General features: G+C 42.1%; 1 protein-coding gene across 2 annotated transcripts in view; it reads left to right on the top strand.

Moving 5' to 3' along the window:
* LOC137609590 (vesicle-fusing ATPase) overlaps positions 1-23,835 on the top strand; it is a 36,220-nt gene continuing 12,385 nt past the window's right edge. For both annotated transcript variants that reach the window (XM_068336708.1, XM_068336707.1), the window contains exons 1-4: positions 1-178; positions 21,123-21,208; positions 22,924-23,023; positions 23,203-23,242. In XM_068336708.1, the coding sequence (XP_068192809.1) occupies positions 167-178; positions 21,123-21,208; positions 22,924-23,023; positions 23,203-23,242 (238 nt within the window). In that variant the 5' untranslated portion in view covers positions 1-166. The remainder of the gene's footprint in view (positions 179-21,122; positions 21,209-22,923; positions 23,024-23,202; positions 23,243-23,835) is intronic.

Genomic DNA, 23,835 nt, shown 5'->3' with positions numbered 1-23,835 from the left:
TTCTCACGCGAGCTAATCGCCACGCTTCCGCTTGAACCACCCAATCAGAGCGAGGCGCACCGCGGCTTATAACCGCATCAGCCGCCGAGCCTTCCGCTCACCGTCCCCCCGCCGTCCTATGCCTCACTGACCCGAGCAGCAGCCCTCATCCACCGCAAACGTGAAGATGGCGGCCCGGGTAAGAAACGCATCATTTAAATTCTATCGATGATAATAACCATGTCCGCGAAAAAATAAGAAAACACGATCATGGGGGGGCATAAAATGTCGAGCGGGTGGTGGGGGGTCTCCCCCAGCTGTACATGCACATAGATGAATGTCACCGCGGCAGCAGGGATTAGGGGTTTATTCCTCCTGCCCGTGACGTGGACCGTGGACCAGGGGGGAGTGTGTCCACCGTGGGTCGTGTTTTCGCTCCTGCATCGGAGCCGCTGATCGCTGCCTTCCCCGGGGCTGCGGTTAATCCGCGGCTCCGCTTGTCCTTGAGCCGACGCGGCTGCGTAAAGACGCGGTCACCCAGCAGCCTGTGGGCGCTGCGCGTCTGGAATAACGGAGGGGGTGTGGAGGGGTGGAAGGCACGGAAAGGTCACAAGTAGCGGACAGGATGAGGCAGCATGGAGCCCACCCCCACGGTGTGGTTTGGCTGTGGATCGCCTCCAGGAGCGCGGATGAGCGACCTATGGCTGCCGAGTGGACGAGGAGGATGTCTGCTCCGGTGGAACCTGCTGGTTCCTTGGGCAGGAGGAAAGGAGGTCAAGCAGGTTCTCTCTGAGGGGAGGTGCGGGAGACTAGAAATAATCCAAGGTTTGTTGAAGCTCACCTAGAATACCAGAATTTTTATTTCACACACTTTGAAAGTAGCATCCAGTGTTTCCAGAATAAAGCTGCTGAAGCAGGTTGTTTGATTTGGTACGTTTGAATTTGTCTCAGAGGCAGGTGTGCAGTAAATTTCACACCAATCTTAAACACAGGACGTCTTAGGAGGAGGAGGAGGAGGAGGAAAGAGGAGGAGAGAGGTTCAGGAAGCACAATGGACGCCTCTCTCTGTGGAGGTTTTCCAGCATGTCCAACTGGGAGGAGATCAGAGATGGATTACACGTCCCATCTCGTCAAGGCACAGCCGGAAAGCCTCAGGAGGACCTGGAGAGAGGGTTGAGTGTGGGTCACCCCCATTAGCCCTGTGATTAAAAACATATTTCTTCCTTCATATAAGAAAGAAGATTCCTGCTGTTGTTTAGTTCAACTTAGTCTAAAAAACTGGAAACGAGTTGAAATGGTTAGCCAGGCCCTTCTCTGAGGTCGTTTTCTAATAATATTCTGATGCCTACGTGCATTTGTTAAAATATTACGTAGTATTATACACAGAACAGTCATTAATTGTGTTCAAGCTGTGCAAAACTCAAGTGTTAGAACAGTTTTTGGTGGGTTTTATATGTACAGGTAAACCTTGGCTTATGTAGTTTTGAGTTACGTAATTCTCAATTATACATTAGTTTTAAAAAGAAAACACGGAAAAATAAAAATCAGGTTTAAGTCATTTCACTAAAATTTACATCTGCCACAAATTTTAGAATCATACAATGACTAGCAAACCATTAAAGGCACATAATATCATGTTACTGTACGATAAATCATAATAAGAACATATAATGCCATATTATTAACCCATAGCTACCCCCATTACCCACAATGTGAAGAAGCAGCTGAAGATGAGACGGCAATTTTTTTTTCTGTACGATATTAAAAAATGAAATGTAATTGTTTTTACTTATAAAGTAGATTAGCCAAATATTAACAAAATATTATTGAAAATACATTCATTAATAAAGTTCAGTACAGGATTGGGAATTCTTTCTCTTTAGTTTAGCCTAGAGACAAACTTATGTTGTTTTTTGACTTGCGTGTCCTGGTGACGACAATGTAGCCGCAAAAGGGCACAAGTCAGTGTCTTACTGTGCCGGTCCCAAGCCCGGATAAATACGGAGGGTTGTGTCAGGAAGGGCATCCGACGTAAACCTTTTGCCAAATCAAACATGCGAATCAAACCTATGACTTCCATACCGGATTGGTCGAGGCCCGGGTTAACAACGACCGTCTTTGGTGCTGTTCACCTACAGGGTGCCGGTGGAAATTGGATTACTGTTGGTCGAAGAAGGAGAGGAGAAAAGTATGTTTGTAGGAAGAGAGAGAAGAGGAACACCAAGCGTATAGGACTGAGTGTAGGGACGTTGGATGTTGGAACTATGACAGTGAAAGGTAGAGAGTTGGTTGACATGATGCAGAGGAGGAAGGTAGACATACTGTGTGTCCAGGAGACCAGGTGGAAAGGTAGCAAGGCTAGAAGTTTAGGAGCAGGGCTCAAGTTGTTCTATCATGGTGTAGATGGGAAGAGAAATGGAGTAGGAGTTATCTTGAAGGAGGAGTTTGTTAGGAATGTCCTGGAGGTAAAAAGAGTGTCGGATAGAGTGATGAGTCTGAAGGTAGAAATTGAAGATGTGATGTTCAATGTTGTTAGTGGGTATGCTCCACAGGTAGGATGTGAGCTGGAGGAGAAGGAGAAATTCTGGTTGGACTTTGACAAAGTGATGCACAGCATACCTAGAAGTGAGAGAGTTGTCATTGGTGCAGACTTCAATGGACATGTTGGTGCAGGAAACAGAGGTGATGAGGAGGTGATGGGCAGGTTTGGTATCCAGGAGAGGAACTCAGAAGGACAGATGGTAGTTGACGACATAAGCCGAGTTTTACCTGTATGTGTCAGATATTACATGTCAGTCTGCTTTTTGTGGACTACTGCGTGTCTTGGCTGGAAGTGGTAACCTCCTGAAGCCTCCACTCATCACTGGGTGGCTGGACATTACCTGCCCCACCCTTCAGGTAATGGATGTTAGTGTGAACGGTCACTCTGACTCCGTCACTCCGTCACTCTGACAGAGTCAGAGTGACCTAGTCAGTCATCTAGCCAGAATGTTAAGAACACCGTCTCATCTTCTCCTTGACAGTCTATCCTGATTTTGTTACTCCAGGTTTGAAATCAGCATTGCAGACAGAATCATTTCAAAAGGTGCTGACAGAGCCTCATGGCCTGATAGCAGATGCTAACATCATGCTAATAGAGATGCAGCTATACGGCATCATCTCACTCTCATCACGCTACAGACAGTGAACTTAAATCATGTAAATTTATGCTTGAACATATACCTTTGCACACACACACACACACACACACACACACACACACACACACACACACACACACACACACACACACACACACGCAGCTTATTCATGAGCTGTGGGAGCGGATGTGAAGTTCCTGATCAGCACATCCGCCGGTGACACCCACCCACTCAGGGGCCGCCGTGTGACGGCATGCGGAGGTGACGCCCGGGGGTCCGTGTGTGATGTTTAGGTGGGTGTTCTCCAAAGAGCCGTGGATCAGAGAGGAATCTGCTTTACGCCAAAGTGGAGCCGCTCGGTGTGTGTGTGTGTGTGTGTGTGTGTGTGTGTGTGTGTGAGAGAGATGCTAATGGCGCTAATGGTTTCTGCTGGGATTGTGTTCCATTGAGAAGCAAACAAAGAGCATGCAGATAGCTGAAGCGCTGCGGCGACCTGTCAGAGGAGTGCTGATGAACGGTCACACCGTTGCTGCGTCTGACCAGCCCTGACCGCTGGTTGGTTTGTGGATGAAGCAGAGCGCCCAAGGGACCCCACCCAACATCGCCTGCAGCGGCTGAGTGTTTGTGTTTCCGCATGATGAATGGTTTGTCGGTCAGCACTGTGCATAATTAGGAAAAAAAAAGAATCAATGCTACTCCACTTGTATTAAAAGAACGGCTTCAGGGCTACAAGGTGACACATCGTGTGTGGGAGTTCCTACCGTACGAGTCAGAGAGAGAAGAATGAATGGATACATTTACGACAACATTTCCTATTTAAAATATTATCAAGCAGCACAAGATCAGTTAAATCAGTTATCTCTAATCATCTTAATCCTTCTTATCTTGGTTAGTGTGATTCATTCTTTCCCCAGTGTGCGCTCCATTTTTCCTCACCCCTCTCGTGATTACGAACACGGACCAGAATGCATCTTGTTTTCAGACGCAGTTCAATGAAAGTATGTTTGTGGCAGAACAACATAGGTTTTCGTCTTGAAGTAAAAATGACACGTATTAAATGTGTGCTGGATGTGGTTGCTGCAATGTTAACTTCCCTGAACTGTGGACAGGGACAGAGCTGTTTACCTTTGACCTCTGACATCATCTAGGACAATCCAACAAACACACACAATACATGTTCTGGCTGCTTTGGCTGGAGCGTTTTAATGACAAAGCAGAATTTGTAAGATCACAAAGTCACTGATGTGACTCCTCTACACCTGAAACATGAAATACAATGTCATGAATCATGAGATATTGTAGGGACATTAAATCTTTATGATGCGGCATTAATATGACAATTTTGAAACTTTCTCGTTTCCCTTAGATGTTTTACTACATTCCTTCTCCACCACCTTTTCATACTTTTCATGCATCCCCTTTGCTGCCTGAGTAACGAACGGATGAGACAGTTCCACATGAAGTCACAGAATGAATGCAGTATGGACTTACAGTCCAGAGAGAAAGTTTTTGGTTCTATGCAGTATTACAATTAATTTTAGATGAAACACTTCAGATGCAGTTGAAGTGCAGAGTTTCAGCTTTAATTTAGTGGGTTCGAAAAAAAAATTACATAAAATGTGATGAGCTAAATCATTTTGAAACACAATCCCTTCATTTCAGGAAGTAATTGGATAAATTCTATAATTGAAAATAAAATATTCATTTCGTCTACTTGGTTGAAAACCCTAATGACTGCCTGAAGAGTTGAACTAATGAACATCAGCAGACGCTGGGCTTACTCCTCTTTAATGACCTTTACTGCAGCGGTTGTCAATTGCTGGTTTTTTTTGTGGTATTTCTGTCTGAAAGTGAGTCTGTAAAAGTGAAATCATGTGACTGACTTGGCCGTTCAGGAATATTCCACTGTTGTGCTGTCCTGAAGTCTGGGGTTTGGGGTTTTCCATTTTCCATTGGTATCATGAAACACTACCTAATCCGTTTGGCTGAACTTGAACCAACAGTATTTCTGAACACCTCAGAATTAATATATTAGTACATATAGGCAATGATATGTCTACTTCTTGGAGTGCTTTTAACTTGGCTGGCTCTTATGAAGGGGTTTCACTTCACCATGGAATGATTCTGTGATCATCCACAACTTTTTTCTTCTTTGAACACCCAGGTCTTTTTGCATTACTGTACCGAGTTCACCAGTGTTTTCTGTCTTTTTTTTTTGTGTTAGGATTAACCGAACTTTAGATTTTGCCACTCCTAAAACTGTGACAGTTTCATGTATGTTTTTTTCTGTTTTATCACAGCAAAATATCCATAAGTGCCATATCTCAAATCAACTCCAGGTCTTTTATGGTGATAATGAAAGGATGAAAAGAACCCACACCTATATATGAAATGGCCTTTGAGTCAAGGTCCAATTACCTTTGGTCCTTTTTAAAATAAAGTGGCATATGTTAAGGAGCAAAAAATCAGAGTCTGCACTTTCTGCCCATGTCCATTATAAAACTATAATTGGAATGGAGTTCATTAAACAGGTAATGAATGTCAGTGTCCAAATATATATGAATCTAACTGTACGTGTGGATGTGGACGTAAAGGAAGGTGCATCTCAAAATAACAAAATATCCACACGGATTCATTACATGATAGAGTGCAATTGGATAACTAACAAGGCAGAGAAATCCCGCAACTTACCCTGACCTATTTTAAGGGTAGGTTAGGGTCAAAGCTTCAGGGTAGGTCAAAGTTATGCGCTAGCTTTGACCATTGATCAAAAGGAGCGGACCATAAATCAAAGCTAGCGCATATGTAGATCAAAGCACTAGATTTGATCTATGGTCTTACTCACACTGGCCTTCTCCCTCGTCTTGCTATCTTATCTGGTTCCTGAGTGTACAAAAGTCGAAATTTAACCTTGACCTACTTTTCTCAAGGTAAAGGTCATCATCTCATTTTCATCCCCTTTGTCACCCAAGTAATGTGCGTTTTGTTTCATCTTTCTATCTACAACGGTTGTGAAGATATTTGGTGGACTAACTAACAAACGAACAAACGAACGGACGAACACACAAACACACAAACACTGACAATTACAATACATCACCGCTTCGAAGCGGGATGTAACAATTTAAAGGTTGAAATATTTGTTGTCTGTAGGCAAAGTCCTTTCAGCAGTCAAGTACGTTCATTAATTTTTCATGGTGTTCATAATTTTACAGCGAGGAAAGCTTTCAGAGGGGAGAGACGTGTAGCTGCAGAGTCTCTGGCATTGATTTACTGGATCTGACCCTGAGTGAGCTGATTTCCCTGAAGAGGAGGAAGACCAAAACAGAATCCATCTCTGGTACCAGAGCGGTTTGCTTGTTCTGACGCTGATAGCAGGCCGAGCTGCCTGCTGATTTACGTGTGAAGCTGTCACCAACGCTCCATCGGCGTGGGAGGATGCAAAGAGTTAGCTGCTAGCTTGTCCTCGAGCATCTCCCAAAATGTGACTGTAGAAAGAATTTCATTTTTAATTGTGCTTCTTTGTTGAAAACCTTAAAAAATGTGACCTACCAACATTTTTTTCAGAATTTTAATTATTGAAAGAAATATTCAAAGTTGATTTCTCAGCCTCAGTCTTTTAGCAATCCTTTATCTTAACCAGTTTCACAGGATCAGTCAGTGTAGCTGAAGCCTTCGTTATATAACGTACATATGCATGCAGAGGCAGCAGGTCTGTGCAATTTGGTGAGATATTTGATCTGTTATTCATTCATTCGTCCGTTCGTTCGTTCGTTCGTTCGTTCACTAAATCATTCATTTATTCATTCAAATCGAGAAGACAAAATAATGGACCTGCTTTAGGTTGGGTAAGATATTTCAGCTCTCATCCAAAAGGCGTCTTCAGTTCTCACAACTTCTGCTTCTTGACCTAAATGCATTTAATATTGCTGGGTTTGAAGTCTGGGGAGGCAAACAGCATCAGACAGCATCAGAGGGACACTGGTGGAAATAGAACTGATGACACCTCTGTTCAGTCTGCTGCGGTTTCAGCATCTGAAACAGCAGAATGACCCAGAGCTGAAGTTTTAGATTGACTTTGAGGGTATTTTGAACTCAAAGCTGATTTCAGCTCTAAACTCTGCTAGTTGCTGTTATTGCATCCCGCTTCAAAGCGGTGATGTATTGTAATTGTCCGCGCTTGTGTGTTGGTCCGTTAGTCTGTTCGTCCGTCTGTCCGTTAGTCCACCAAGTATCTTTGCAACCGTTCCAGATAGAAAGATGAAACAAAAAGCACATTACTCAGGCGGCAAAAGCGACGAAAATGAGATTTTAACTTTTGTACACTCTGGAACTGGATAAAATAGAAAGACCAGGGAGGAAGTCAGTTTGTGTAAGACTGTAGAACAAAGCTACTGCTTTGATCTATGAAAATAGGTCACAGCACTAGCTTTGATCTTTGACCTATGCAAGTAGGTCAGGGTCTTCTCTTCCTTTCTGCTTTTCCCTTCAGGGGTCGCAACGGCGAATCATTTGCCTCCATCTAACCCTTTTGTCTGCATCCTCTTCTCTCACACCAACTACCTTCATGTCCTCTTTCACTACATCCATAAACCTCCTCTTTGGTCTTCCTCTAGGCCTCCTGCCTGGCAGTTCAAAACTCAGCATCCTTCTACCAATATATTCACTATCTCTCCTCTGGACATGTCCAAACCATCTCAGTCTGGTCTCTCTGACTTTATCTCCAAGACCTCAGACATGTGCTGTCCCACTGATGTACTCATTCCTGATCCTATCCTTCCTGGTCACTCCCAAAGAGAACCTCAGCATCTTCATCTCTGCTACCTCCAGCTCTGTCTCCTGTCTTTTCCTCAGTGACACTGTCTCTAGACCAAACAACATCGCTGGTCTCACCACAGTTTTGTACACCTTTCCTTTCATTTTAGCTGAAACTCTTCTATCACACATCACACCTGACACTTTTCTCCACCCGTTCCATCCTGCCTGGACACGCTTCTTCACCTCATTTCCACACTCTCCATTGCTCTGGACTGATGCCCCTTAGTACTTAAAATCGTCCCCCCTTCTTGATCTCTTCTCCCTGTAACCTCACTCTTCCACTTGGGTCCCTCTCATTCACACACATGTACTCTGTCTTACTGCGGCTAACCTTCATTCCTCTCCTTTCCAGGACAAACCTCCACCTCTCTAGCTTCTCCTCCACCTGTTCCCTGCTCTCACTACAGATCACAATGTCTTCTGCAAACATCATAGTCCATGGAGATTCCTGTCTAACCTCGTCTGTCAGCCTGTCCATCACCATAGCGAACAAGAAGGGGCTCAGAGCTGATCCCTGATGCAGTCCCACCTCCACCTTGAACTCCTCTGTCACACCTACAGCACACCTCACCACTGTCTTACAGTCCTCATACATGTCCTTCTCCGCTCTAACATACTTCTCTGCCACTCCAGACTTCCTCATACAATACCACAGTTCCTCGCTGGACACCCTGTCATAAGCTTTCTCCAGATCTACAAAAACACAATGCAGCTCCCTCTGGCCTTCTCTGTACTTCTCTATCAGAATCCCCAAAGCAAATACTGCATCTGTAGTACTCTTTTTTGGCATGAAACCATACTGCTGCTCACAAATGTTCACTTCTGCACTTAGTCTCGCTTCAACTACTCTTTCCCATAACTTCATTGTATGGCTCATCAGCTTTATTCCTCTGTAGTTGCCACAACTCTGCACATCTCCCTTGTTCTTAAAAATGGGCATCAGCACACTTCTCCTCCATTCCTCAGGCATCTTCTCACTATCTAAGATCCTGTTGAACAACCCAGTCAGAAACTCTACTGCCACCTCTCCTAGACACTTCCATACCTCCACAGGTATATCATCAGGACCGACGGCCTTTCCACTCTTCATCCTCTTCAGTGCCCTCCTCACTTCATCCTGACTAATCTTTGCTACATCCTGGTCCACAACAGTCACCTCTTCTAGTCTTTGCTCTCTGTTATTTTCCACGTTCATCAACTCTTCAAAGTACTCTTTCCATCTTTCCATCACACTACTGGCACCTGTCAATAGACTTCCATCCCTATCCTTAATCATCCTAACCTGCTGCACGTCCTTCCCATCTCTTTTGCCAAATCAAACATGCCAATCAAGTAGGTCAGGATAAAACTTTGAATTCAGGGGTCTTGGGGGATGTTGCAGTCTCTGACTGCCTTGGTCCTAGCTTTTGATTTGTTGGTGTTTTTTCCAGTTCAGGGTCAACCTGATTAATCCAGTTATAGTAGTCCTGTAGATTGACTGAAGTGGACCAATGCAGCATCACACAGCAGGATCATAGTATGTGTCTTGGTTGTATTAAAATCTAAATACAAGTCTTGAATATAATCCACTTGAAACATTTTGTTATGTTGATGATTAAAAAAAAATTCACACTTAGACACATTAAACGTTCTGGGGTGATGGAAAAAGTGTGTGGGCTTTCAGAGATGGCTGTTCCTCTGGGAGGTCTCCTTCCCACCCCCACCCTAATGAAGTGAACATTTTATTTCCCTCCTGGTCTTCCTGTAGTTCCAACATGTTATTCTCAACAATTGTTCACCCGTATTCAGTGATGTGATCATCAGCTCCCCCCTCTCTTTCAGCATCCACACCCAATTTAGGCAGCAGGCTGAATCGTTGATGTCTGTGTCGCGCTGTTTTTAGCCATCCTGATCAATGAACCACGCCGCAGTCACCTGCATCTGCTGCTTCTCCCTGCAGCAGAAACATGCAGTCCCTTTTTATTCTACGCAACTGTTTTCTGTAAGGATCACACGTCATCTCAGAGAAATTCAGAACATCTCAAAATTTATCCAAATAATCTCCACCAAACCAAATGTATGCAGGTAAATGTAAAATGATTTAACAATGCCTCTCCGCAGGTTGCAGTTTCAGTGTGTGTGTGTGTGTGTGTGTCTGTGTCTGCATGTCTGTGTGTGTGTGAGACAGGTTTATTCCCTACCTGTGTGGCTGCAGGGCTTTCTTGTATGAGCTACAGCTATTTTTGGCTGAGCGGATGCAAACCTGCTAACAGCACATGGACGCACACGGATGTGTACACACACATACCAACACACTCTGTAGATGCGGTGCTGGGATTGTCTTTGTGTTCTATTGAAGGCAGGGGCCACCTGTCAAGTGGGTGTGGGCCTGGTTGTGTTCGCTGTTTGTAAAGCTGAAGACACACAGCTCCAGACCTCCTGCCTCAGGAATATAACAGCAATATCATTTGCCTCAGGACTTAAGTAACAGCAGTAGTAATAACGTGTTTCTAGTACAACTATGAAAATAAGAACATGTGTATGAGATCCAATGTCGTTGTTGTTGCGGTGAATTCACATGATGGAACGATAAAACCACTGCGTGGCGTGGAGGGGCGGGCACCATCCCAGGCGATGGGGTTGATGGTGTCTGAACTGAACTGAATTGTCCCCGTTGTGATCTCCAGGGTTGTTTACCTGACTGCTGGCTGGTGTGTGTTGACTTAAACAGCGGGACCTGCTTGCAGTGTGGTTCGTAATGGTGTGGAAACACACCGACGCTGAGCGAGGCTTTTAAATGTGCTGGCTGACGACCGGTATTGATTTGTAAATGATGCTACGGGGGTTTGACGACTTCGGTTAACACAGTTTTTTTGCAACAAGAGGTGGAGGTTAGATTGTCTGCAGTGGATGAATAATTGATTTCACGCTAAAAATATCTCCCGACACGGCTGCAGCAGCATGTCCGCATGTCAAAAACATGGTTGTGTGTCCCTTGTGAGTTTTGCTACACATCGGTGAAGGGTCACTTTAACCCTTGAAGCTTTGCATCGCCGTCACAAACGACAGCAGCTCTCCGGTTGATTCATCGCCGTCTCTGACAGACAACTGCCAAGAAATGACTCAGGTTTATTTAAATGGAGAAGTGACTCATCTCTCACTGGCAGCCTGTTAATATCATAAAGTACTCCACTGTTTAATGGCTGAATGGAAACATTAAATGTGTCTGTTGGCTTGAAGTGTGAAATAAAAACTACTTTATGGTTTTAAACTAGATTGTGACGGTTTCCTGAGATTAACTTTGTAATCTAACTTTTGATCATCTCTTTTCAACAGACACCAATGAAACTCAGAGTCACTCTCTGTGCTCAAAGTAGCTGCTTTTCTTTGAAAGCATATAATTTAATGAAGTGATCAATACTGGCACAGCTTTCATATTGCATATGAATATGATTAGAGGTTTGTTTAGTAAAATTCCATTAAAATAACCTCGTAATCTACTTATCCAAACATCTAATGCAGTCTCATCCCAGCCATAAAGTGAGGCCTGTCTCCAGTAAGGTGTGGATTCAGCAATAGGCTCATTTTGAGGCTGTTTTCTCACAATAAATTCTCATTAAATTGTTTATTATTTTAAAGAATGAATGTCTCTAGTATTAATTTTATATTGCAGCTCATCGGGGAACAACAGATAGCTTGTTGCCCTCGTATCGATGTGAGTGCAGATATCTAGATACAGCCTCAGAGGCTCCAGAGGATCCATCATTTAAAGAGAGGCTCAGAATCAGGAGCACTTAGAGCGACAGCCTCATTTATTACACAACGATACAGGTCAGCTCATGACGGGGAGACGAGGTGATAAAGTGATGATGCAAACTTTTGTTTGCTGTGTTCACTGATAAGAAGACACTAAATAAACACAAAGCAACAACTAAAGATGCTCTCGTACACAAACGTCAGGTGTTAACATTGGCAAGTGTAACAATTAGCTAAAGCTGCTGATCCATTTCCCAGATTGCACAGGGAACGATACCGGCTCTGCAAAACCAGGCTGAAGAGTGGAATCAGAAAGGAGCAAACAGACTGACAGAAACACAAACACACAGATTGTTAACACAGGATGAAATAGAAGACAATGAGACACAGGAGTAAACAATCAGAGAGGAGCAGAGCCACAGAAAAGTAAAAGAGGAGGACCTTCAAGTAAAGATAAAAAACCAAATCAAGAAACAAAATTGAAGAAAGTGAAACCAAAATCCATCATCACTAAATATTGATGGGGTCTATTCTGGACTAAGACGTGTCTTTCCTTCGAAACATGTATGGAAATCGGAGTAGTAGTTCTTGAGTGATCCTGCAAACCAACAAACTTTGGTGGAAACTTGACCTCCTTAGTGGAGACGGATGAAGATCAGCGAAATGATATTGTTTCGTAGCAAGACAGCGACTGATCCCAACGGACATCTGAGGAGCTTCAGCAAATCAAACAGCAGAGAGAGAAAAACTAGAAAGAGAAGTACCATAAAACAATAAAATGAGGACATAAACCAGCAGCTGAAAGGGAGATTCTCCCGTCAGCAGGCTAAACAGAAGATCAAATAAAGAGACGGTTAAAGCTTCTCTCCATCGCTGTGGGGGGAACTGATGATATCATAGTGTGGCTGTTTTTACAGGCTGGTTTTTGTTAAAAGCAACTGTGTGACATCCTACATGATAATTAGTGAGTTTACAAGATAAACTGATGCTCTTCATGAGAAGCTGAGCTGAAAGGCTTTTGTAATATACATATACATGACGCATGTATGAAAATAATTTGAATCTTATCTTGTAATGCTGAAATATTGAAGATGAGTCATCTAATAAGGCTTCCTAATGTGGTTTGTGAACCCCCGGAGCCGTGTTGTTTATTATGATGATGCCAGCACGATGGAGCATTCACGTGTGAGAAGCCGTTAGAAATTCAATCATGACGTGTTTCCATCCGTTTCTACTCCCAGGATGGTTCTCTGAAGGCGTTTAGGTGTTTAAAGAGATGTCAGAGGGAACAACGAGCTGCCCTCAAGCAAAGCAGAGCAAAACCAAAAAAGACATCAAACAGGGAATCGATGTAAGACAGCTGATGTTAACATGAGCGCTCTGAGCAAAGTTTGATTCTGGCCCACCACTGGTGACGTCCTGTGTGGAAACCATCTAATAAAGTCAGACAACAGGAACTCAGCCAGAAGCCCATAGGTGGGACTCACAGCACCTCCAAGTTCTAGAGGTTCCCAGAGTCCATTCATTCATTGATATCATAAAATGTCAAATCACAATAAGTGAATCACATTACATTAAAGGTTCACATTCCCAACATAGTCACTTTGATGATGTCACTATGGTTTCTCTCATCTCTCACTGTGTCGTCTCTAACATGGGTTAAACCTGAAGCTGACACCGATAAGGCTTTCCAGGTGAAGGAAAAAAGAATTACAAATAAAGCACATACACAAAACCACAAACAGCAAATACAAACATGAATCCTCACAAACATATTTATTTGCTCAGCCTCACTAGACTCCATCCTGATGGTCTACCCACATGTGAGTGAATCTGGCCTCATCATCTTCATCTGCCTCATCTTTACTCCTCATCCTCACCCTGCTGCTCTGATTCCTCCATCTCAGTCCCGTCCTGTCCTTCCTCTCTGACTGCCTACTCTGATTATTTTTATACCCCACATCAACGCGGTGATGTATTATAATTGTCAGTGTTCGTCTGGTTGTCCATTTATTTGTCCACCAAATATTTTCGCAACCGTTGCAGATAGAAAGATGAAACAAAAAGCATCTCGGGCAGCAAAGGGGATGAAAATGAGATACTGAACTTGAGGAAAGTATGCCAATGTAACATTTCAACTTTTGTACACTCAGGAACCGGATAAGAAAGAAACAAGGGAGAAGGCCATTGTGAGTAAGACCATAGATCAAAGCTAGTGCTTTGATCTACCTATGCATTAGCTTTGATCTATGGTCTTACTCACACTGGCCTTCTCCATATGCATTAGTCTATGCACTTGTCAGATACTACATTCAGGGTACCCTGACCTACCCTGAGAGTAGGTCAGGGTAAGTCTCACGATGTCGCAGTCTCTGACTGCCTTGTTTGACATTTGTTTGGATACACACCTGAAAATTCTTGAAATGAGCTACCGTTCTCCACGTCACATAAACCATATTTGCTAGTCTGTTAGCATGTTAGCTGGCTATGGCTACATCCCTGCTTGCTGAACTAGTTAGTCGGCTAGCACCTCAAGAGGAACCAGTAATAAAACATAGATTCTGCTGAAATCTGAAGTTACTCTCTGGTATTACAAAGTCATTAGCATCCATAGATGAACCCCACCCGTCATAGCGCTAGTAAGATTGTGTAGCCATAGCCTGTCATTTTGATTCAGGTGCAGTTTCATTGTAGATCAGTCTGGACTTTAGACATGAGACTACCGTATTTTCCGCACTATAAGGCGCACCTAAAAGCCTAAAATTTTCTCATAAACCCGTAGTGCGCTTTATAATCCGGTGCATCTTATATATGGATTAATATTCATATTAATATTGGTTAAAAACATGATCGCTGAAGAAAAGCCGGCAGTCTGGCCGCCAGTCATGCCGCACTCCGCCACCAGAGGCGCACTCTCACAAGTCACTCGGGCCCACGCCCCCTAACAACGGTAGTCAAGGGGCGTCACCGAAGTCCCGGCTCTGACTGAGCTGCTCTCAGATGGTAGAGCAGACTGTAGGAGCACCGGTGATTACGTAGAGAAACATAAGGAACTTTCAACAATTCTATTAATAAAGTTTGACTGACTGACTGATCTCAGTATTTCCTAACTATTTGGCGTCGGAAATAACCCACTTTAAACTGAATTGGTCTTAAAAATGCCATTTTGCTGGTATCTAGTGACGGTCCATTCTATTAGTCTGTGGAAACACACGGAGAAACTGGCATAAAGGTGAAACAAAGACCTTCAAAGCTAAATTTACAGCCTTTTCTGAAATTTTCAAGAGCAGAGTCACTGCTAGACAAAGGTGCCAATGGGTGTGCTGCACTAACTACCGATCGATCGAAACAATATTTAATTAATAAACGAAGACGAACGTTGGAGCTTAAATATCTCCTTCAAACTTCAGATCAGGAAATAATCCGCTTTGTTCGCACTGACTGCACTCGTAATGAATTTAACCAGTTTTTAATGTCAGGTTTTTTAATATGCGTGTTGACTTCTTTCTAAGATGGCAAAGTGATCAAGTGATCAGGTTTCCTTGATGAGGCTCAGAATGGCTTATTGACAATATTGACATAACAATAGAGGCCATTCAAAGGTAGTCAGGAAGTCATGCACGTAATCAAGACTGCCTGAGCAGCGCCGCTCTATCTAGTGGATGAATTGCGCAACTACAGCCGTTGCAGTTTATCAAATAAATGTTATTTATTTTTTATTGTGTGCGCCCTATAATCCGGTGCGCCTTATATCTGAAATAAATTTTAAAAAAACAGACAATTTATTGAGGGTGTGCCTTATAGTCCAGTGTGCCTTATAGTGCAGAAAATACTGTAATTATTTTGTTTAAAGCTATGCAGCAGTTTTTAATAATACAATTTTCATATTTTTAGATTGAGCCACCCTATCTCAGGATTTCTTGACACGTCAAATAATCTGGCACCACGAACCGGTAATTTCATTAATAATAATAATAATAATAATAATAATAATAATAGATTAGATTTATATAGCGCTTTTCTGGACACCCAAAAGTATTAATTCCAACTGAAACAGAGGACAATAAATTATTCTGTGGGTGTGAGGCCTGCTGAAACCTGTTGGCAACGACTGCAGCAGAAGCTGAGATGGCAAACTGCTAATGAAGACCCTGTGTCACGGTAGAAAGTTAATTGGACTTTGAGGTCATGATCACACAGAATGATTGGCCCCAACAACGGTGTTAAATTTAACATTACAGCTTTGATATCTGATGATTACACAGAGAAAATACGTGCCCTTATTACATCCTGCCTCAAAGCGGTGATGTAATTTTCAATATTCGTGTGTTCGTCCGTCCGTTCATCCGTTAGTTAGTCCACCAAATATCTCCGCAACCGTTGCTGATAGAAAGATGAAACAAAAGGCACATTATCCGAGTGGCAAAGGGGATTAAAATGAGATGATGAACTTGACCTTGAGAAAACTAGGTCAAGGTCAAATTTCAACTTTTGTACAGTCAGATAGAAAGACAAGGGAGAAGGCCAGTGTGAGTAAGGCCATAGATCAAAACTAGTGCTTTGATCAGTGACAGTAGGTCAGAGCACTAGCTTTGATGTTTGACCTATGCAAGTAGATCAGGGTAAAATTCAGGTGTGTCACGGGATGATGAAGTCTGCGAATGCCTTGGTTCTAGTTTAAATTGTGTTTTCCTTCGGGATCGAAGCCTCACCAGATAAGGATATTTTGAAGAGATCAGATTCTGTTGGTTTTAAATGAACCGTGATGAGATGTGACGCTGCACCGTCTGATCTGAGCCTCATCTGTTTGAATATTTCTGATGGTCCCCCCAGGTCTCAAAAGAAATTCTAGGGGAATTCATATTTGTGTCCTGCTGACATGCAGCTCATCATGATGAAGGCGTCCTGACCTTTCATATGTTCTGACTGCAGCTTCAGTTTGGTGATATTTGGGGACCTGACTACAAATCAATACAATTCAACCAGTCGTCTTAATACCCGCTGTCACTTTCTCAATACATGAGGAGGTTATTAAAAAGGAATGACGTGTCAGTATTAAGGTTTGCTTTTTTTTCAGCTTACCTATTATTAACCTCTGTTGTTTGCTGGTGTAGTTGTATATTTGTTATTTGCGGAACAACAAAATCCCCAAAGGTGTTTCCCTTTTAGGATTACACAGACTTTAAAGATAGACTCAACTCACTGATCTCATTATGCACGAGTCCTATTATTTCACAGCCCCAAAGCAACAAAACCTGGTACATTGTGGAGAAGAAAAAAACAGACTGCAGTCACTGGCAACCCGTCTGTGTTTGCTCGTGTTCCTGGGTTCTTGTAACATCCTCACAGAAATGACTCGGTCTATGTCTGAGCTGGATTTTGTTTTCTCCCTGTCGTTTGTTGATTTTTAAAAAAAATCTGTACCGTGGACGTGAAATTCAGACAAAGATTTAGAAAAGCTTTTAATGTGAATTGTTTTTGTTCTGTTTTTCATTTAGATGTCAGCAAGGATGACCAAAACACCTCATTGTTATTCTAGGGACCCATATCATGGAAGTGAAATGAGTATTCATTTCGTTGTTGTGTTACAGTCCTGCTGTGAGACTGTTTATGACACTGGAATCAAATACCCATCAGTCACCAGTCAGAAAAAGCTACGATTGTGATCCCATTGAAGTGAATGACTTTGTGTTTATGTTTCAACGACCCTTGAAGTTTTTTTTTTTTTTGGTGACACTGCTGTCTCACCTCTGTCTGGACCGACCAGACTGCCGGCTCCAGGGATGGGGTGATGTGGGCAGGATGCCAGCACTGCAGCGTTCCTCTCTAGCTCCGCTCTCATTTTTCTAAATACTAAAGTTTCCTCCTCAGGATGATCATTATCTCTCTGTCTTATTGCTAATGACTCCTTAGAACAACAAGTGACGCTCCGAGGAGCTGCTTTGAGACTGTTGTCTAGTTGGGCCCTTATCTCAGCTACAAATGCTGTATAATTATTTCTAATGGCTGTCAAAAGGAGACAATGTGAAATAGTACAACAATTAGTGTCTGTTTGCACTTACGGAAAAGAATCCTGATGAATTATATTAATGATCATTTATATGAATGATCAACTATTGATATAAACTTAGCCGGCATTTGGGATGTCGCTGAAGCGAACGCTGGTTAATCACTTGATTTTTTTCTGTGATCTATGTTTGTAATTTAGCACGTTAAAAAGCTCTTGTTTCTACCGTATAGACTCAGCTCAGTCAATGGTGGCTAAAAATAACTGCATCTACACCCTATTTTGGCAGAAGATCCGAAGAGATGCTGATGTCCAGCTGCTGCAGAGGGCGTGGCTTTTATCGGCTGCAGAGCTGGAAGGCTGAGTTGGATTTTTGGTTCTGTGCTGCTGTTTATGAAGCAACACACTGTTTCAGCTCCCTGTCAAACATCTACAGACAGGCATCAGCCATTGGCGGGTGAACATGTCAGGATTTAGATGCTAAACATCCTGGGATCTCCATGAACTGTAGCAGAGCAATAACTTTGAATATCTGATGCACTCTCTGCACTAAAGTTCTATTGTACCTGAGCACAAACCCATGATCTGTCAAAATAGGATTTTCTTCTTTTTAATTGTATTTAATCAACTTGATAGATATATACTTTATTAGTCAAGGGAAAAATATGAATATCCACTTCTTAGACAAAAATGCAAATAATAAATACTGGATAAATAAACATCCAAGAAAAAAATCCACTGACAACACAGGACATACCATGGGACATATACTACACTAGAAGTATAAAGTAACATAGCTGGTGAGAGGTGGGCTACAAGCACCTCTGAACACTCAGTATGGAACGATATGCTGAAGTGACAAAAAGTTCACACTAAATATTACAATTGATGTGTTTTTAAAAAAAATAAGGTTATTTTGTTTTTCAAGAGATAATCTTCCTGTTGTCGACATCCCAGAGGCGGGGAGTTTCTGGGTCTGCTGGTTCCGATGCTTCTCTGATGGCATCACCTTTCTTTCTGTTCTTTTTCTTCTTCCATTTACGAACTTCAGGCATCTGTCGGTTTTTTTGTTTCCATGGTTACAACCTGAAGTCTATCTCATTTTGTTGGTGTGATTTGCCTTAGATAACTTAAATACAGTTTTCTTCAGCTAAATCTGGGTATTGTATTCTCCAGTCTACACCAGCCTGCTGTTACTTTGTTCACTTTCACTGAAGCACCTCGGTTGAGTCGCTGCACTGATCAAACAGGGAAAAAAAAAAAGATGTGGAAACTGAAATTTTCCATAGTGAGGGAGGAAATGGCTTCAAACAATCGGAGGTGGAGGAAGCTCTGCTGCCTCTCAGGGGCACTGTCAGTCAAGACCCAGATAAATATGCAAGCAGTAAAGCCTAATTTATCGTCAGCCTCTGCCTGATTGCTTAATGCAGTTACCATGGTTACTTCATGCGCTCAGGCTGCAGTGATGTGCATTGGAATGTGCCTTTGGTTTGAGCCCGTGGCTGATTCTTCCTCCGTTTGCAATGTTGGTGTTCCCTCCATAGTCCTTCATTGATATTCCAGTCATCGTCTGCTTCCTCTGAGCATCATGGAGCTCATGGACCTTCATCCAGATCACACCCCGCTTTGAAGCGGAGAGGTTGCTGGCATCGATTGTTCTCCCTCTTTGACATTAAACACCTCACTCAGTGACCCCCTCTTCCTTCAGCCTGAAGATGTTTCCATTTCCCCTGAACCTCCTCCTCCTCTTCATCAGGCTGCAGATGCTTCCTGATTCACCATCGTTCTACTTTGCAGTGTTTTTCTGATGTAAAGAAATGATTCCTGGTGTGCCCCTCTTTTTTATGCTGACATCAAATCAATAAATATGGAAAAGTCCATCCTGTAACACACCAAAGGCCTCATAGCCCTATGAATAGACTCATGTCGAAAATTTTCTCCTTTGCTTGTTGGCCAGAGTCATCCTATAGATCTACAGCTTAAATATCGGGAAGAAATACGATACATCAAGTGAATGCAGTACAGAATAATGTTCAATATTTACCTTTCATCTTTGATGATCAGGATGCATTTGTTCCAGAGACTGAATAAAAGCAGGGTACACTCCATAAAGATTGGGGAGAAACCTGGTGGTCTTGATTGATGACAACAGGATGTTGGTACTCAACTATTAGAGGAGTGAAGTCATCAAAATTTAATGTCAGCTTTATTTTCAGTTCTGCTACATGGATACACATACCAAGAACTGAAATTGCATTTCTCTGAAACCCCATAAGCATAAAGCTAAGAACCAAAAAATATACAGTACATACTATCAAAGATGAGAGAAAAACAAAATACAACAACAGCCCTAATCTACATAAAGGAGACTATTGTTTCAGAACCTGAGTATTGTAGTGCAATTACAAACACAACGCCAACCCTAATGGACCCTAGAAATCCTCCACTTGGGTTTTTTTTTTTTAATTGACAATCACATGCAAACATTTGTGTTAGTGGATTCCTGGTTCAATTGGTGATGGTGGTGGTGGCGGCTGATGGACCTGTTGATGCTGTTGAATGATGTTGGACAATCTGTGAAGAGTGGTTGTTGATGGGGAGCGGAAAGGGGACCAAAATGGGTAGAGGAACGGAGAGAGTCACTTTTAAATTGACAAACAACAAAAATAATATAGTTTGATTTTTAAATTCAGTTTTCAAAAAATCTTGCAAGTGACTGCTTACAGTTTGCATTTTTATCAATATATTATACGCTTATACGAATCACCAACGCACAGTGCTAAGACTGGAGGATTTATGCAGTTTGGAATGACTCTGGAAGATAGGAAATCGTCCACAGGAGTGTCTCTAAGACTTCAGGTCAAACAGAAAAGCTCGATGCTTTCAGCATATTTGACATTCAGTCTCCACAGCTGGTTGTTATATATTACATATTTCAGCCTGTTCACATTTTCAGGGATCAGCAGACGACCTGGTTCAGACAACCTGAACCAGTTTTACACCAGATACAGCCTTCAGTGGAGTAGAAAAGAATCTCATTGACAGTCAGAGCATCAAGGGTTTTTGCACTTGAGAGAAGCTCAGCTCCATTCATTCTGGGTCGCAATTTTAAAAGCTTGATGAATGGAACAAATTTTGCTCCAAATTGACTGTGACTTTAATCGTTTATCCAACTCAAGGATTTGTTCAACTACAAATTGTTGAGTGTAAAGAGTAGGTGTCGCTATGGGTCTGAAGCCAGAATCAAACCTCATCCTGAAGGATGTGGATCTCAAACAGACAAAAAGAACACTTCTGTCAGCTGAACTGCGGAAGATTCATGTTTAGAATCAGACAAAGGCTAAAAAACATAAAGGAGACATTCTGCTCCTGAAATATTCATCCTTGCTCAGTGTCTTTAAACATTCCTCTTCTCTCCTCCTGATCCCTCGTTCTCTCTGCAGACCATGCAAGCGGCGCGATGCCCGACAGATGAGCTGTCGCTGACTAATTGTGCCGTGGTGAACGAGAAGGATCTGCAGTCTGGACAGTGAGTAGCCATTACTGCCTGTTCATCATGGAGTCATGTGACGACTAACTTGTGAAATGATTAGCTTGACTATTTATCTGGATAGTCAAGTAATGATACAGTACTTTCCACACTATACTGCGCACCCAAAAGCCTTGAATTTTCTCAAAAACTGACAGTGCGCCTTATAATCCAGTGCGCCTTATATATGAAAGACATTTTAAAATAGGCCATCCATTGAAGGCGCGCCTTATAATCAGATGTATTTTATTATCTAGTGCACCTTATAATCCAGTGCGCCTTATAAATGAAAACAGTTTTAAAATAGACCTTTCATTGAAGGTGCGCCTTATAGTCCAGTGCGCCTTATAGTGCAGAAAATACTGTAATTAAAGACTACGATATAAAGGCACGTCATGTTAGGATAAATATTGGTTTTTTTGGTGCCATAAGCACCAGTACAAGTCAAAACTACTTATAGCAACCATCACACTGTCAAAATAATTTTTAACCCTTTCATGAGTAGACACTGAGCAACATGGTGGTGCAGTAGGTAGCACCATCGCCTCACACCCAGAAGTTTCTGGGTTCAATGTCTTTCTTTGCAGAGTTTGCGTGTTCTCTAGGTGTCAAATCCTACCAGAAGTTTTTTTTAATGCATATATAACAATCCTGAACCTCTGAAGCCAATAATGCAGTTTTCTAGTACAGGGTGTGCACCGTTTTTGTCTCGTCAGGGTGTTTTTTTTCCAGTCACGGTGAAATAAAAGTCTGTCCGGTTGGTTTTGCGCTCTGCATCATGATGGGAATTCAGACACCTGAGATGTCGTTGCGTTCGCACACGTTCTGGGTCGAAGCAGCAAAACGCCACAGACACAATGTGACTGAGCTGCGTGTGTGAAGACGGGGGTCACTGGAGCATGAAACACAGTGTTGTGGTAGGAAATAACTGTGAAGTCCTGGACACGCTTCACAGTAACCTTTCAAGCTGAACGAGTATTTCCTAAAGCTACGCTGCCATGGCAACTACAAGTTTGTCATTGTCATTGAGTGCAATATGCAGTAGCGCTGCTGTTATAGATGACATCATTTTCTTCTGAATCAAGACAAGAGGAATAATATTTTTCAAATTCAGCATTGATTCTGATCCAACGCTGGTCTGTGCAGCACATCCTGGACATTCTGGAGGCTTTAAAAACGCATCACCTACAAGGGAACACGAATCTTAGACATGATTAAGTCTTTGGTTCCAGTATCCTAGTAACCACTGGACAACCAATCACCACTTGTCAATAATGACTCAATGAAAACGGGTTATGGTGGCTTGGCGGTGTATTCGAACTGACAAATCAAATTTACACGTCCCAATATTCTAATTAGCAATTACAAATAACTGTGTGTAATGTGAAAGGAGGGGAATAAACACGACAAAATTGCGATTCCCTCCCTTTACGAAGCGTTTTATTATGTTGTGGATAATTCCCTTTTTTTTTTAATTTTACAATATGTCAACTCCTGCTGATCATCAAGTCATCAATGAGCTTCTGAGGCTTCAGGCTCAGCGTCTCACCGTCTGACTGTTTGTCACATCGGACAGAAACAGGCCAGATCAGATGGAGTTAATGAAACGCCGCTCACATACATCAGCGGTGTTTAATGAAATGCGGTCGTTATATTAATGAGGGTCGTTGTGTCAGACGTAAATGAAATGATGACATCAGCGTCTCTGTCTGCAGACACGTGACCGTGAAGACCACGCCCAACCACAAGTATGTGTTCACGGTCAAGACCCACCACACCGTGGCAGCAGGAAGCATCGCTTTCAGCCTGCCACAGGTACTCACACACACACACGCACACACACACACACACACACACACACAAACACACACACACACACACACACACACACACATACACACTCACATACACACATACATGCACACGCACACACATTAATCAGTTCTGGCAGATTTGATGTTATTTGTTATTTATGTCTAACTTCTCTCTTGTAGAGGAAATGGGCCGGTCTTTCCATTGGTCAGGAGGTAGAAGGTATGACACTCTTTATTTGATTACTATTAATGACTATTTATTTGATTATTATTAATAACTGTTGATTGACAGGAACTTTTTGCTCAGATACACCCCCCTTACACACTGAATTAAGTTCTATATATATATGTCTTTATATATGTACATTTATCTATCTATCTATCTATCTATCTATCTATCTATCTATCTATCTATCTATCTATCTATCTATCTATCTATCTATCTATCTATCTATCTATCTATCTATCTATCTATCTATCTATCTATCTATCTATCTCTCTATATATATACATATATATATACACACATACATATATATATATATATATAAATATATATACATATATATATACACACACATATACATATACACATACATATACAATATGTGTACATATATATATACACACACACATATATATATATATACATACAGTACATATATATATATATACACTTATATATTCTTTTTTCATTTCAAATCAAAATTTATATATATATATACATATAACGTCTCAAAAACAAAATTTATATATAATTTTTTCTTTTAAAAAATAAATATATGCAGTAATCCTTCGTGCATTTGCGTGTCA

Source organism: Antennarius striatus, chromosome 16 (assembly GCF_040054535.1).
Source record: "Antennarius striatus isolate MH-2024 chromosome 16, ASM4005453v1, whole genome shotgun sequence".
In the NCBI taxonomy this organism is placed as follows: Eukaryota; Metazoa; Chordata; class Actinopteri; order Lophiiformes; family Antennariidae; genus Antennarius; species Antennarius striatus.
The sequence above is the reverse complement of the archived record's forward strand: the minus strand, read 5'-3'. Positions and strand labels throughout refer to the sequence as shown.